The 13926-nt window shown below is 41.5% G+C and overlaps 1 protein-coding gene across 3 annotated transcripts in view; it reads right to left on the bottom strand.

The window, feature by feature from the left end:
* Nucleotides 1-1251: 1251 nt before the first annotated feature.
* The window catches only part of LOC123798188 (aldehyde oxidase 2), a 78534-nt gene continuing 65859 nt past the window's right edge, over nucleotides 1252-13926 (bottom strand). For all 3 annotated transcript variants that reach the window (XM_045806437.2, XM_045806438.2, XM_045806439.2), the window contains 2 exons: nucleotides 3908-3983; nucleotides 1252-1611 (listed from right to left, as the gene is read on the bottom strand). In XM_045806437.2, the coding sequence (XP_045662393.2) occupies nucleotides 3930-3983 (54 nt within the window). In that variant the 3' untranslated portion in view covers nucleotides 1252-1611; nucleotides 3908-3929. The remainder of the gene's footprint in view (nucleotides 1612-3907; nucleotides 3984-13926) is intronic.

The following is a 13926-nucleotide window of genomic DNA, read 5'->3' as shown; positions in this document are numbered from 1 at the left end:
GCCCCAACAGACCAGATTTTTACAAAATATGAATTATATTTACCACTGTTTAAAATGATACAGATGATAAAACAAAAAATTTTTAAAATATTTATTTATTTAACAGAGAGAGAGAGAAAGCACAAGCAGGGGGAGTGGCAGGGGGAGGGAGAAGCAGGCTCCGGACTGAGCAGGGAGCCCAATGCAGGGCTCAATCCAAGGACCCTGGGACCATGACCTGAGCTGAAGGCAGTTACCCAGGCCCCCAAAACAAATTTCTTATATTCACATTAGATTACACAGTGAAAGATTTTATTTTTGAGAGCCAAAACTTTTTTTTTTTTAATTACTTTCAACTTATTTTACCCTGGCTACTCCCACTAAGTTCCCCAGCTCTTCTGCTCACTTGTGCAAAAATCTTGTGTAACTTTTTGTCCTGCCTATGAACCTTCTGTTCTGATCTCCTTTCTCTCTGTGCTCCAGTCCCACTTCTTCCCTTAGACTCCCGTGGCCTAGTGAAGCCTCCGAAGTCAGTGGACAGGCCTGTGCACAGCCGTATCCCAGTCCCTTCAACCAGATGTGCTCACTGCCTCCAGTGACCTACAGCCTCCTGTACTGCAAGCCAGATCTTTGCCTCCTCTCACGCGTCACCCGCGCTCTGAGATCAGCCCCTCCTCCCTCGCTTACTTCTGGAGTCACTGCAGATAGTGGCTAGGTGACTTTATCATGCAAATTCTGGCTGACAGAGTGTCAGTTTACCTCCCGACTTTCTGGTCAAATAAGGCCTAATTCATATTCTGGTTTCTCCTCCTCCGACGGCCTCCAAAACTCAGATCAATGGAATTTGGCGGATCCCATACGTGTTAAACCACAATGTCGGGATGATTACAATTTAGAACTCTTTTGTTCTGTGTTACTCCCTTCAATATAGGGGAAACTGAGTGGTGAAGTATTTCTGAAACTAATAGTATATCAGATGTTTTTTATAGACAAAAAAAAATTAAAGGGTTTTATGATAATACATTGAAAATGTTTTTACATTGCCTTTTATCTCCAAATTCCAAAAGAATGTTAACCAGTTGAAGAGCTGACCTAGATGAGTAAAATACCATTCCTTTGCTGTCAAATATACGCGCAGAGACCCATAGCTAATTCACAGTAGGAACAAAACAAAAACTTGCACAACTCTTGCGGTGTTCTTACCTGTTGCCACTGAATCAAACATATCCTTGAGAAAAGTAATCACCTTTGGCTACTCAATCGAACACATCCTTGGGAAAAGTAATCACATGTTTATTTACTGAGAAGTGTTTTTCCTTCTAGGTTTGTAACTTGCACTACTAGTCCAGCTAGATTGGATGGACACAGAAAAACAATTTGCTTTTAGAGAATATTTACGTGATATCTTCAGAAACAAATCAAACTTAAATTTGGCTACTGTGGATATTGCAGTTTGTCTGGTGCCCTCTAGCCTAGAAAGTCTAAGTAAATAATTTATAAATAATGATTCATCTTTAACCTAATCAGAGACTTGAATAATGTTTCTAAAATTCATGTCTTTTTTCCACAACAGTATAAGAATATCAGTTTGGATTCACAAACCATCTTTTCACTCTTGAAAAACTGAAACACCTGGAAAAAAAAGAAAAGAGAATAATTATAGAAGTGTGCAAATCCCCCAACTTTTTCTTATAAGGAAAACAACAAGTGGTTGAAGAATTGGGTTGGTAAGGCTTTATGGATATGAATAAGTACATTTAGGTAGTTCTTATTCTTCCTTGGCCTCCATGTCTTCATTTGTAAAATAAATGAGAAGCTGGATGAGCTCAGAGATTTTCACACATTTTTAGCAGAGTTTCAAAATGTTATGGGAACACACACACATATATATGATTTTAGTGTGGTATAAAATTTAATAAAGTCAATGTTTAACACTTGCTTATAAAGCAAATACATGAGAACAATTATGCTATTTTGAAGAAAGCAAAAATCTGAAATTGCAGGTAAAGGATGACAGTTAAAGATTCAGAATGCAATTTATATCTGCATTTTTAAAAAATTGCACAGCATGGAGATAATTCTGTCACATCAGTAGCTGTAAGTGGTAAAGTACCAAAGGAGATGTTTCGGTTTGGTTTTGATTTTTGCTTTTTAAATTTCTCTTGCACTCTGAGAATGGTCTTTATTTTGAAGTTTGTACAAAATCTTGACAACCCAGTTCATTCACTGGTGGTCTCCAATTTGTTAAAGTTTGGCACTTGGGATATCTGAGTGTGTGTGTGTGTGTGTGTGTGTGTGTGTGTGTGTGTAGCTTTCCTTGGTTGAGTACTAGTGTCAGGTACAATGCTGTGCACTTTACAAACCTTGTTTTATACAGAGATTAGAGTGAATTTGCCATCGTATCCACATTTAATTTTAATATTTGGAAAGAGGTAGGGAGAGAGAGAATAATTAAAGAGCTAGGTAATCTGCCCTCTATATGTAGGTGTATGTTTTTTAATTACTATTTTATAATAATTTAAAATGTAATTTAAAATGTTGACTATTTTGATTTTTGTTGTTATTGTGAAAGGAGAAACAAAAATCTCATCAATTATTTAGTCTGACTTAGCAAAACTATCAACCCAAGTTCTTAAGTGACAAAGCACAATGGAATTAAACAGATCTGGTAACACACGTAGGTTGTTTTAGACATTTAATTGGAAAATTGGAGTTTGATGAAAAATTTTTTTCTCTGATTCTATGATGTAGTTCTCCTCTGCTTTCATTTTTTTTTTTTAAAGTTGCCCAGTAAGTGTGCAGAGAAACAGTTTAATGTTCCAACAATGAAAGTGTATTTCTTCTTGTCCGCCTATTTCCCAGGCAGGTTTGGTGACTATGCTCCAAGGCCTTCACTGCTCTGTGTTTTGTGTTAAGCTGCACTACAAAATTGTAGCAGTTGAACTCAACGAGTACAACTAGGTACCTCTTTTATATAGCACTATTTGATTATAAATGTGGAAAGCAATAGATTTTAATTTTGTGCTTTGCACTCAAGATATATGTGATTCTCAAAAGAATCAGGGAACAGGATCTTTAAAATATCGTAATCTGGGGCACCTGGGTGGCTCAGTTGGTGAGAGGGTGCCTTTGGCTCAGGTCATGATCTCAGGGTCCTGGGATTGAGCCCTGCGTTGGGCTCCTTGCTCAGTAGGGAACCTGCTTCTCCTTCTCCCTCTGCCTGCTGTTTCCCCAGCTTATGCTCTCGCTCTCTCTCTCTCTGTGTCAAATAAATATACAAAATCTTTTAAAAAAATAAAATAAAATATCTTAATCTACAACTTCCTCATTTTAAATTTTATTTTAAGATGAAAAGAAAAACTGGGACACCTGTCTGGCTTAGTCGAAGGAGCATGTGACTCTTGATCTCAGAGTTGTGAGTTGGGTGTAGAGATTACCTAAAAATAAAATCTTTAAAAAAGAAATGAAAAGAGAAGAAAACGAAAAGAAAAATTGCTGTTTTTCTTGGGTAAAATACCCTGACTTTCCTAGTCAGCATCCAAAGCCATGCATGTTTAGTGTTAAAAAATTAAAATGTTGGATAAGATTTAAAAATGAAACGAGAAGGCTCCTGGGTGGCTCAGTCAGTTAAAGGTCTGCCTTCGGCTCAGGTCATGATCCCAGGGTGCTGGGCGGCAGGGTGCCCTGCTCATCTGGGAGTCTGCTTCTCCCCCTCCCTCAGCCCCTCCCCTTGCTCCTTCTCTTTCTCTCTCTCTCTCTTGCTCACTCCCTGTCTCAAATGAATAAAGAATCTTAAAAAAAAAAAAAAAAGAAACTAAATTTATACATTTGTGCAATCCTAAATTTCCTTAGACCACAGTTTGAAAGCTACTGGACTGGCTGATGTTTTCTCTTTCTGAGTAATTATCTTTCAGCTTAATAATCTTACCTTTTAGGAAATGACAGCAATGTTATGCTATAGGGATAGACCAAGGTCTAAATGTCTTCGGGTCATCTCTTGGGATCTAAGAAAGAAAGCAAATAAAATAATATCATAATGCCATTGCGCTATCTCACCAGAAAAACTACCTCGAATCTGCAGGCTTTGAAAAATTTTCTGATAGGAGGAGGCAGAGTTTTCCTGAGGAATGGGAAGGTACCATTCCTCTCATGACAACTCTGAAAAGACAGTGATTCTGTGTTGTGATCTCTGCTACACTTAAATGTTCTTAAGAGGGCAGTTTGATTAGTTACCTATCTTCTTCCCTTCCCAGATGTGAATTCCAAAGAGAATGATATATCTCATTTGGGGTAGAGAGAGTGTGCACAAGCAGGGGTGGGTAGGGCGGAGGGCCAGAGGGAGAAGGAGAAGCAGACTTCCCACTGAACAGGGAGTCCAAAGTGGGGCTCGATCCCAGGACCCTGAGATCAGGACCTGAGCCAAAGGCAGATGCTTAACGACTGAGCCACCCAGGCGCCTCTGATCATGATATATCTTAGGAAAATGTTTGGGGGAGGATAGTGGGAAGGGGAGAGTGATAGGCTGAGAGTTGTTTGCACTGGAGCCTACAGACTTGGTCTTCTCTGCAGTGATCTGAGAACAGCCTCATCTACACCTTTAGCCAAATGATTTGTGTGGAACAGTGCCCTTTGCTAATTAGCCCCCAGGCTCATTCTACTATCCTGGGCTACAAGCCCCAAGAATTTGACTTGTTTATCCTTCCTGTGCACCTCAATTCCTGTGTAATTCCCCCTGCCTTAGGTCTGGCAGAAAGCAGATATTCCTCACCTCTGCTGTTGTCCTGTTTTTGTTTGAAGAGTTGACTTTTAGTTACAAAAATGTTAAAAACAAAAATAAACTTCCCATAAGTAATGGAAAGTTATGAAGATTCCAAAAAGCTTTTCTCCTAATATTTGTTTCACAGAAATACAAAAAGAAGACAAAAAAACAAAGAAAAAAAACTCAACTTCTAACCTGTTATCATTACAAATTCTGTTCTGTTTGCTCTTAGTCTGTATTGAAATGTAAATGGGGGGCTAGGTTTGCCTTTCTCAAAGGGCCTTTTGGTATTCTCTGCTTAACTGGGGCTCTGGGAGTTGCTTGGCTATCTTATTTAGAATCAGCCTGTTGCACCTGGGCTGGGCAGGACACGGACAAAGCGCCTCAGTCTAGTCTGAGGTGGGTCCAGGTCAGCTCCTCTGCTAACGGAAACGGAAGTTTTAGTCTTTCCCAAAACCTGCTTCCAATTCTTTTCACCAGACCTAGGCCCCCAGGATGCCCCTCTGCTTTGGAACACAGACCAATAGTCATTGAGGGCCTTCTTGAGTCTCACCAACTCCCTAGCTCTTGGAGTGAGGACCTAACTTTTTTTGTTGTTGTTCTCACAGGCCCCATCTCTGGGACTTAACCTGCTCTTCGTTGGCTTTGGGTGATCTTCCCTTTATCTTCTTTGCTTAGTGCCATCATCCCCTTCCTTCTCCATTCTATTTCTCCTTGTTGGTTCTCAATAATTAAGGCAACATTCACTATGACTGTCAAGACCAATTCTGCTTTTTCATTAACCGTCAGCTTCTGAGATGTATCTGGCCCAATCTCATTGGTCTCAAAGTCTAGTGACAGTGGGTGGTTGCCATCAATGCAAGATATTTTAACATCATCATTGCACAGTAAAGGATTAAGTCAGCAGGGCTGGGTTGTCCAAACCCTGCACATTCCAAAAAAAGTTTTAGCACCAGACAAGCTCCTGAGAGGTGACTCCAAGGTCCTTGAAATGCCACCTGATAAGAGGTCTTTGTTTATCTGGGGCCTTGAGCCGTGTGATATCATTTGACCTCTGGAAGATCTGGACACTGAGTAATTAAGGTCAGATGCAGGCAACTTATGCCTACTTGACTGATCTCTAATAAAAACTCTGGACACCAAGGCTCAGGTAAGCTTCTCTGGTTGGCAATACCTTGTATATCTTCTCATACATCATTGCTGGGAGAATTAGGTCTTGTCTATGTGACTCCACTGGGAGAGGACAACTGGAAGCTTATGCCTGGTCTGTCCTCGACCCTGCCCTATGTTCATGTTTCCTTTGCTGATGTTAACCTGTATCTTTTCACTGTGATAAACCATAACCATGAGTATACCAGCTTTTCTGAGTTCTGTGAGTCCATGTAGTGAATCATTACACCTGAAAGTGGTCTTGTGGACTTTTGACTCAATCATCTTCATTATCATCACCATCATCATCCTCATCATCAGTGTGTATTGACCACTTACTATGTGTGACAACTTTTCATGCATTATCTTATCAATCCTTACAACAACACTATAAAGTAATTAGAATTATCCTCTCCACACACATCTCCCCTCATTTTATAAATAAGGAAACCAAATGATCAGAGAAGTGATATAAATCACCAAAGGGAGAGCCAGGATTCTAAGCCACATCCTTCTGACTCCAGGGCCTGTGTCTTAACCACTAAGTACATTGGAACTCTTTCCACTGCTAAACAGCTGCTTCTTTCCTGTTCCACTTCCTGCATTGCTTGCTCCCTCTCTTCCTCTGAGGAATGCCTCCAGCTTTGCCCTGCTCCTTTTTAGGTGCTGTCCCTACCTCTCTTCTGCCCCTGCTTCTCTCACATTAAGGAGTAACCTTCCAGAGACCTGGTAGGAGAGCTCTTAGATACAAAAATACACGTTCAGTAACAGTGTCAGATAACCCCCCTCAGTAGTAAGAAAGGCCACTGCATGAAGCGTCATCCAGCACTGCAGGGAACAGATTTAGTCTCTTCACCCAGGACCAGCATGTTCACCCTGGAACCACTTTCGCAGCCTGTTAGAGTGCCAGTAACAGCATGAGGGGCAGGGAGGAGAATGCGATGAAGACCGACAGTCTGAGGGTGTATGCACATGTGCACGTGTGTGTGTGTGTGTGTGTGTATGTGTTTGTGTGCATCTCACAGGAACAGAACGGTGAACAGCATTCTGAAGAAGGCACCACAGAGCCTCTGCTGCGAGTCCTCTCCTGAGTGATGCATTCATGTCTACGCTCCAGCTCACAGAACCCATGGGGCCGAGGTGTGTCTGTGCTGCTTTTAAGGTCTTGCCAAGTATCTGTGGCTTAGCTTTAAGCAGAACAGATGCAGAATGCATGTTTCTACATGTGATGGGGGTAGGTTCCAAAACTGCAAAGAAATAGAAGGCTATCTTGTAGGACTGGCAGTACCTCTCCCTCTGCTCAGAGAAACACAAGGCAGCACACAGGATGTGCGGTGGAGGACTAGTGTTTGGGGGCAAACCAGCTGACGGTAGTGGAGGCAAACAGGGCTGCTCACAGTGCAGGAAATGTTCGTGTGTCTCTCCTTCATTGGTCAGGAAGGGCTCCCTTTGCTGAACCAAACAGGTGGCACTTTTAATGCTGCCAACTCTCACTGATTCTGGGCATCTGGAAATGCAAAAGAAGCAGGAAGGGAAAATGCAGCGTGGGGGTGGCAAGGTGCTAGTGATGCAGAGGGAAGGGAGTAGGTGGGAGGAGGCCGGATTAGGGTTTGCAGAGTGAGGAAGGTACAGGCCTTCAGACACCAGACACCCGCCACTGTTCAGAATAAAAGGACAGGGCAGGCATGGCCCTCGGCATTGGGGTCTGGTCTAGAATGAAAGGACTGTTTCCCATGAGGTTGCTCTGAAGTCCAAGCTCAGCCTCACATAGGACGCACCCACTTGTTGTGGTTGCAAGTATTCCTTAGGAGTCAGCATTATAAAGCTGCCCCTTCAAAATGTGGGGTGAACTGAAACCTGCTTACATACTTGTTTCTAAGCTGAGTGTCGGCTTTTAGCTTTTGGGAGATGGAAACTGAATCTGTTCCTTGGCTTTACGTGGCTTCCCACGGTAGCAGCCCCCATACACCATGGTGTTGTAGCTACTTTAATAAATACTTCTTGCTGCTAGTGATAACAAGGTTTTTGTATTTGTCCTACTGCCAAATTCTTCAAGGCAGGATTTTTCTAATTCTTAAGGCTGTGGAGCTCTTCATATCTCTGAATCTTAAAACCTTTTTTTTTTTTTTGGATGAAATCACTGTTTCTAAGGAAACGCTCTAACTTGAAAGTATTAATTAGGTATTTTCTGTATATCTTTAAAAGAAATTTCCTTTTTTTTTCCCTTGTGGAATTTTAAATGACTATACAAAACACATATTCGAAGAGCTACACTTTTCTTTCTTCCGTCACCAAAAAGGGAATATATAGAGATGACGTTTCTGGCTGTGTCTGGCTGAGCCAGGCTGCTTTGCTGCGCTCAGAGCAGAAACTACCACCAGCAACACTGTTCTGACCAGGAGTTAACCACCTAGGAAAGGGCCCATGGATAAAAACAACAAACAACAACTCTGATCAAGGTAACCAAAGCCACAGATGTCAACAATCTTTGACATAGTAAATGATTGTTCAAATAGAAGAATTTTGTGTGTGTGTGTGTGTGTGTGTGTGTATCTGTGTACTTTTTGTTGAAACTTGAAACTAATTATCTGTGAAAATGAGGCTGCTAGTCTTAAGGGTTATTTTTTTCGGCCCTTAGCAGGTCAACTTGATTTAATGTGGAAATTCTTTTTTAAACCCGTTGGGAGAGGCATGTTTTGAAGTAAGTCATTAATAGTTACGGGTATTTGGTGGAGACTTCACTTTAATATTTACAGAGTGACTTGTATTTACACAATATTTTTACACGCATTATTTTATTTAATTCCAAAGGAAAAGTATTGAGGGTTTGACCATCATTTCTGTTTAAGAAATAGATATAGGCAGGCTGTTATTTACCTTATGGTTATAAGGAGGTTATTAAAAGAGGAGGCTTTAGATTTTCCAATGCTCGTGTTCTGGTACACAGGCCTTCTGAGCCTCTCGCCTTCTTATGTGTCAGAACAAATTGTGTTTTGACAACAGAATTCAAAGGCCAAATATACTAGGAGTGTTAATATCTATTTCTCAGAAAAAGTTTATTTTATTTTATTTATTTATTTTTTTTGCATAGTACAGTGTTATATGCCAGGGTGAATCATTATATACACTTGACCCTTGAACAACGTGGGGGCTGGGGTACTGATCCCCTGTGAAGCTGAAAATTCCCTTATAATTTTGACTCCCCCAAAACTTAAGTACTAATAGCCTACTGTTGACTGAAATGAACAATGTTACTGATAACAGAGTTGATTAACACATATATATTATATACTGTATTCTTATTATAAAGTAAGAGACGAGAAGAGGTCATAAAAAATCTCAAGGAAGAGGAGATACATTTAATGGTGCTGCACCATAATAAATCTGGGTGTAAGTGAACCCGCACAGCTCAAACCCATGTTGTTCAAGGGGCGACTGTATCTCGATTAAAATATCATGTTGTAGTTTGAGTAAATGTAAATCTCATATAGGCTCAGATTTGTTCTAAGATGCTTTAAAGAGACTGGTCTGTGTGAGGAGCCAGGCCATGAGAACTTTAGGAGGCCTGTTGTGTGAACAAATCATATTTTCCAAAGAACTGAAGATATAGACCTGGATTGCAATAGAGTTTAGTTACAAGGGAAGCTGGAATAAGGATTATTCAGGTTTCACCCTCCTGATGTGAAGATAAGTAAGCCACAAATTTTATTTTTATTTATTTATAAATTTAATTAATTAATTATTTTTTGAGAGAGAGAGAGAGAGCAAGTGTGGGAGGGGCAGAGAGAGAAGGAGAGGGAGAATCTGAAGCAGGCTCCACACTCAGCCTGGAGCTTGATGCAGGGCTCTATCTCACAACCCTGAGATCATGACCTGAGCCAAAATCAAGAGTTTGACGCTTAACCCATGGAGCCACCCAGGCGCCCCACACATTTTTATTTCTGCTGTCTCTATGCCAGGAAGAACAACAACTGCACCCTTTTAGTTACAAGTCTTTTCTACCAATATCAGAGACTTACAAGATAAGGCCATTTTTGAGGACTACTTGGTCCCATGCTACTTTGAATCCAATGAAACTGCCACAGGGCCTTTGCATTAACTATTCTCTGCCTGTAACATACCATACCATTCCCAGCTTTATGGTTGCTCCCTCACTTCATTCAAGCCTCAGCTCAAATATCAATGCCCTAGAGAAAATTTCTCTAATAAACCATCAAAAATAATCTAAAATAATCTCTCCATCACATTCTTGCCCCCTGTTTTTCTATTTTGCTTCACAGTATTTATCACCGCCTGAAATTATAGTGTGTGTGCTTCCTTGTTTACGGTCTGGTTTCCCCAGTAGAATGTAAGCTCCATGTGGGCTGTGATTGACTGGCTCACTATGTCTTTAGTTCCCCTGCAATGTCTGGTGCATGGAAAAAATGAATGAATGATTGCATGATGAATTTTCGAAGCTGGGGCCAAATCCAAGACCTCTTTGACTTTAAGAAAAGGTTAAGGCTAAGTTAGAAAAGTTTTGTCCTTTTGATGCACAGGCATAACCCAGAGTCAGCTAACATTTCCTATTCATGGTAACTGTTGTCTTTCTCCCCTGTGGCACCATAAACCACCTGAGAGCAGGGGCCTGTGAGTCTGGCTCACCTGCACACTCCCAGCACCTCAAAATATGCAAGAAGGAAAGCACTGAATTGATTTCTTGAATTTGATTGAAAATATGAAAGGTGAGTAGGGATTAGCCTGGGAAAAGGACGAAGATGGTTCCAAGCAGGAGGCAGAGCTTGGTAGAGGCCACTGTCCTTGAGGAGGAACAGACAGAAGGCAGCAAGCGTGGAGAGAGAAGGCAGGGGAGGGTACTGTGCAGAGCTGAAGTGGGTGAGGCCATGCTGGACTTTGCAGGTCTACAGGCTTGGGAGGGCAAGTTAAAAAGTTGTATCTTTATCCTCAGAACAATGGGAACCTTTCTACCTTGTGTACATGCTAGAGTGACATGATCATATTTGGTACATCACAAATTTCTGGCTGCACTGGGTATAGAAAGGCCAGCGAGGAGGCCGCTTTGACCCACGCTAGAGAGATGGAAGGTGGACTTAGGGTCTCTAGAAAGTAAACTCCACAAAGACAGAGCCTGCTCTCTGTTTCATTCACTTCTGAATTCCCAGCCCCCAGGACAATGCCTGGCACTTGCTTTGTGGTACAATACGGATAGAGGAGTATTGCCGTGTCCTGTGACAGGAAGTAGCAGAATCTAGATTTTGTGTGTTTCTGGTCCTCTTTGTTAAACCAAGAGTCAGGACTTCCTCCTCTCTGCTTCCCTTGGGAAGCCCCACTCAAGGCTGGCTTCTGGTTATCCTTTTGCTGTTGGTGTCTGGAGGTCAGAACAGAGAAACTCTTGAATCCCTGAAGTGTTGTCTAGAATTTGAAGAACCCCTGCTCTCATCATGAAGTCACTCCCAATTATACTGTTCAAATCTTTTTTTTTTTTAAAGATTTTATTTATTTATTTGACAGAGACAGCCAGCGAGAGAGGGAACACAAGCAGGGGGAGTGGGAGAGGAAGAAGCAGGCTCCTACCGGAGGAGCTTGATGTGGGGCTCGATCCCAGAATGCTGGGATCACACCCTGAGCAGAAGTCAGACAGTTAACTGACTGAGCCACCCAGGAACCCCCAAATACCAACATTTTTATGATTATTTCTGGTTAGTGGGATTATGGCTGATTTTAACTTTCATCTTATTCTTTGCAACATTTTTCTTACTTTTCCATAATGGACATGTGCTACTTTTATGAAGATAAAAAATAATACATGTTACTAAAAATGAGGCTTATAATATCAAATCTAGATAATGACATGAGGTGCTATTTAGGTGTGTTTTAGAAAATGTGAAGGGGGGGGTGCCTGGGTGGCTCAGTCATTAAGTGTCTGCCTTTGGCTCAGGGCATGATCCCGGCATTCTGGGATCGAGCCCTGCATCAGGCTCCTCCGCTGGGAGCCTGCTTCTTCCTCTCCCACTCCCCCTGCTTGTGTTCCCTCTCTCGCTGGCTGTCTCTGTCTCTGTCAAATAAATAAATAAAATCTTAAAAAAAAGAAAATGTGAAGGGGTGCCTGGGTGGCTCAGTCTGTTAGGTGTCTGCCTCCAGCTCAGGTCATGATCCCAGGGTCCTGGGATTGAGCACCGCATCAGGCTCCCTGCTCAGTGGGGAATCTGCTTGTCTCTCCCTCTGCCCCTCCCCCTGGCTCACGGTCTCTTGCTAGAGTTGCTCTTGCTCTCTTGCTCTCAAATAAATAAAATCTTTAAAAAATAAAATGTTAAAAAAAAAAAGAAAATGTGAAGTTACTTTTACATTGACCCTGAGTATTTGATTGATGGGTATACAAATTAGTAGATGATTTATATCCACAGACATATTAAATTAATCTTATAAAAAACCGTCAGACTTGGGAGAAAATATGGCCCCTTCCCATAGGCAAGGTACCTGGCAGACTGGGTCCCAAATAGTAATTGAAATCCAAGCGATTCACTTCTTACCATTGCAGGTGACAAACTGACTTTGCCAGATAACCCAACTAATTAAAAATGGCCTAAAAACCTGGAAATGAAGGAATCTATTTTCTGGGAGGCAGGCCATTTGAAGACCGATAAAGTTAAATGTGGGCAAGAAAAGAAGATTAGAACCTGCTGCTGCGTGTTTTTAGTTTTGCTAATCTGGCCCATTTTGGGAAAGGATATTTATTACTGCAAAAGACAACTGAGAACATTTTTTGAAAGGTTGGGATAGTTGGGGTAGAAATCAAGTGATTCTTTGGTTACTGTGTAACCACTGCTGTTGGGAGGGGGTGGACAGGGACCTCTAGGCCCAAGTCAGTTCAGGGAAGGGGTCCCTGCAGTAGAGGAGTGCTGGTTCTCTGACCCTGACCAACTGAGCAGGACTGACCGGAAGCAGGTGATAGTAACCCTTCTGTGGACAGTGCAGTCAGGTGAGGGGCATCCTGGGGGGCAGAGCTAATGCCGGGACATGTGGTGGGAAAGATGGTGTAGTTGGTACGACTGGAGTACAAGAAATGTTGAGTCAGATTTGGAGATGGGAAGAGGACTGGATCGTGTAAAGAAGGAAATGTGTCATGATGACACTTCCTTTTAAGCAGTATTCCCAAATCCTGGGTCACATTATTCTTTCACTCTGTGGCTGGATGTTTTGAAGAGGTCAGTTAAGTATTTAGGCTTCTTTCAATATAGATCTGAAAACAAATTTCTTTTAAGAGGTAGAGAATCAATTCTTTTCTCTCTAAGAGGCAATATAGTATACTGGAGCCAGATGATCTGGGTTTGAATTTTGACTTTGGGCAAAATTTCCTCAATAGTAAAATGAAGAAAATAATACCAGTTACCCGACAGAATTATAGTAATGACTAATGAAATAATCTTGTAAATATTTAGGACGGTGCTCAATCAGTGCTAACTAGTGTTGTTATTTATATTAGGGTGCTATGAGGAACTGGGCACAGGTGCACCCAGTGACCTCACCGAGGTGGCGAATCTACAACCCTCAGCAGGTTGGGATGAGTACGTGCATGTGCATCCAGCAGATGAGTCCCCAGTCCTCCCTCGCCTGGCCTGGGAAGCATTGGCATGAGGTGGAAAAGCAGCAGCTGGTAATAAGATACTGTTATTTCTCAAGGAAAGGTAGACTGTGTACTCCGTGCTTGTATAGGGAACATGGACAGTGTATTATCAAATATAGCTACATGACACACGGATTATTGTTTGTTTTTCTTGAAGAGTAGGATAGATTAGATAAGATAGAGGGAGGAAATATTTATAATGGTTCAGTGAAATCATCCAGTTGTTTCATATTTAGCTACTAGTTTTTGAAGCATGATAAATCGTCCTACTTCAGGGTTGCCGAGACAATCAAATTAAATAACAGATGTAGAAATGCTTTTAAAAAATTTAAAATTGCTACATATACAAAAGGTATTTGTGTGATTTATTTTTATCCTCTTGTACTTTGATTAGCTCATATTTTATAATTTGACC

Source organism: Ursus americanus, chromosome 1 (assembly GCF_024610735.1).
Source record: "Ursus americanus isolate L20-20 chromosome 1, mUrsAme1.1.p, whole genome shotgun sequence".
Classification (NCBI taxonomy): Eukaryota; Metazoa; Chordata; class Mammalia; order Carnivora; family Ursidae; genus Ursus; species Ursus americanus.
The sequence above is the reverse complement of the archived record's forward strand: the minus strand, read 5'-3'. Positions and strand labels throughout refer to the sequence as shown.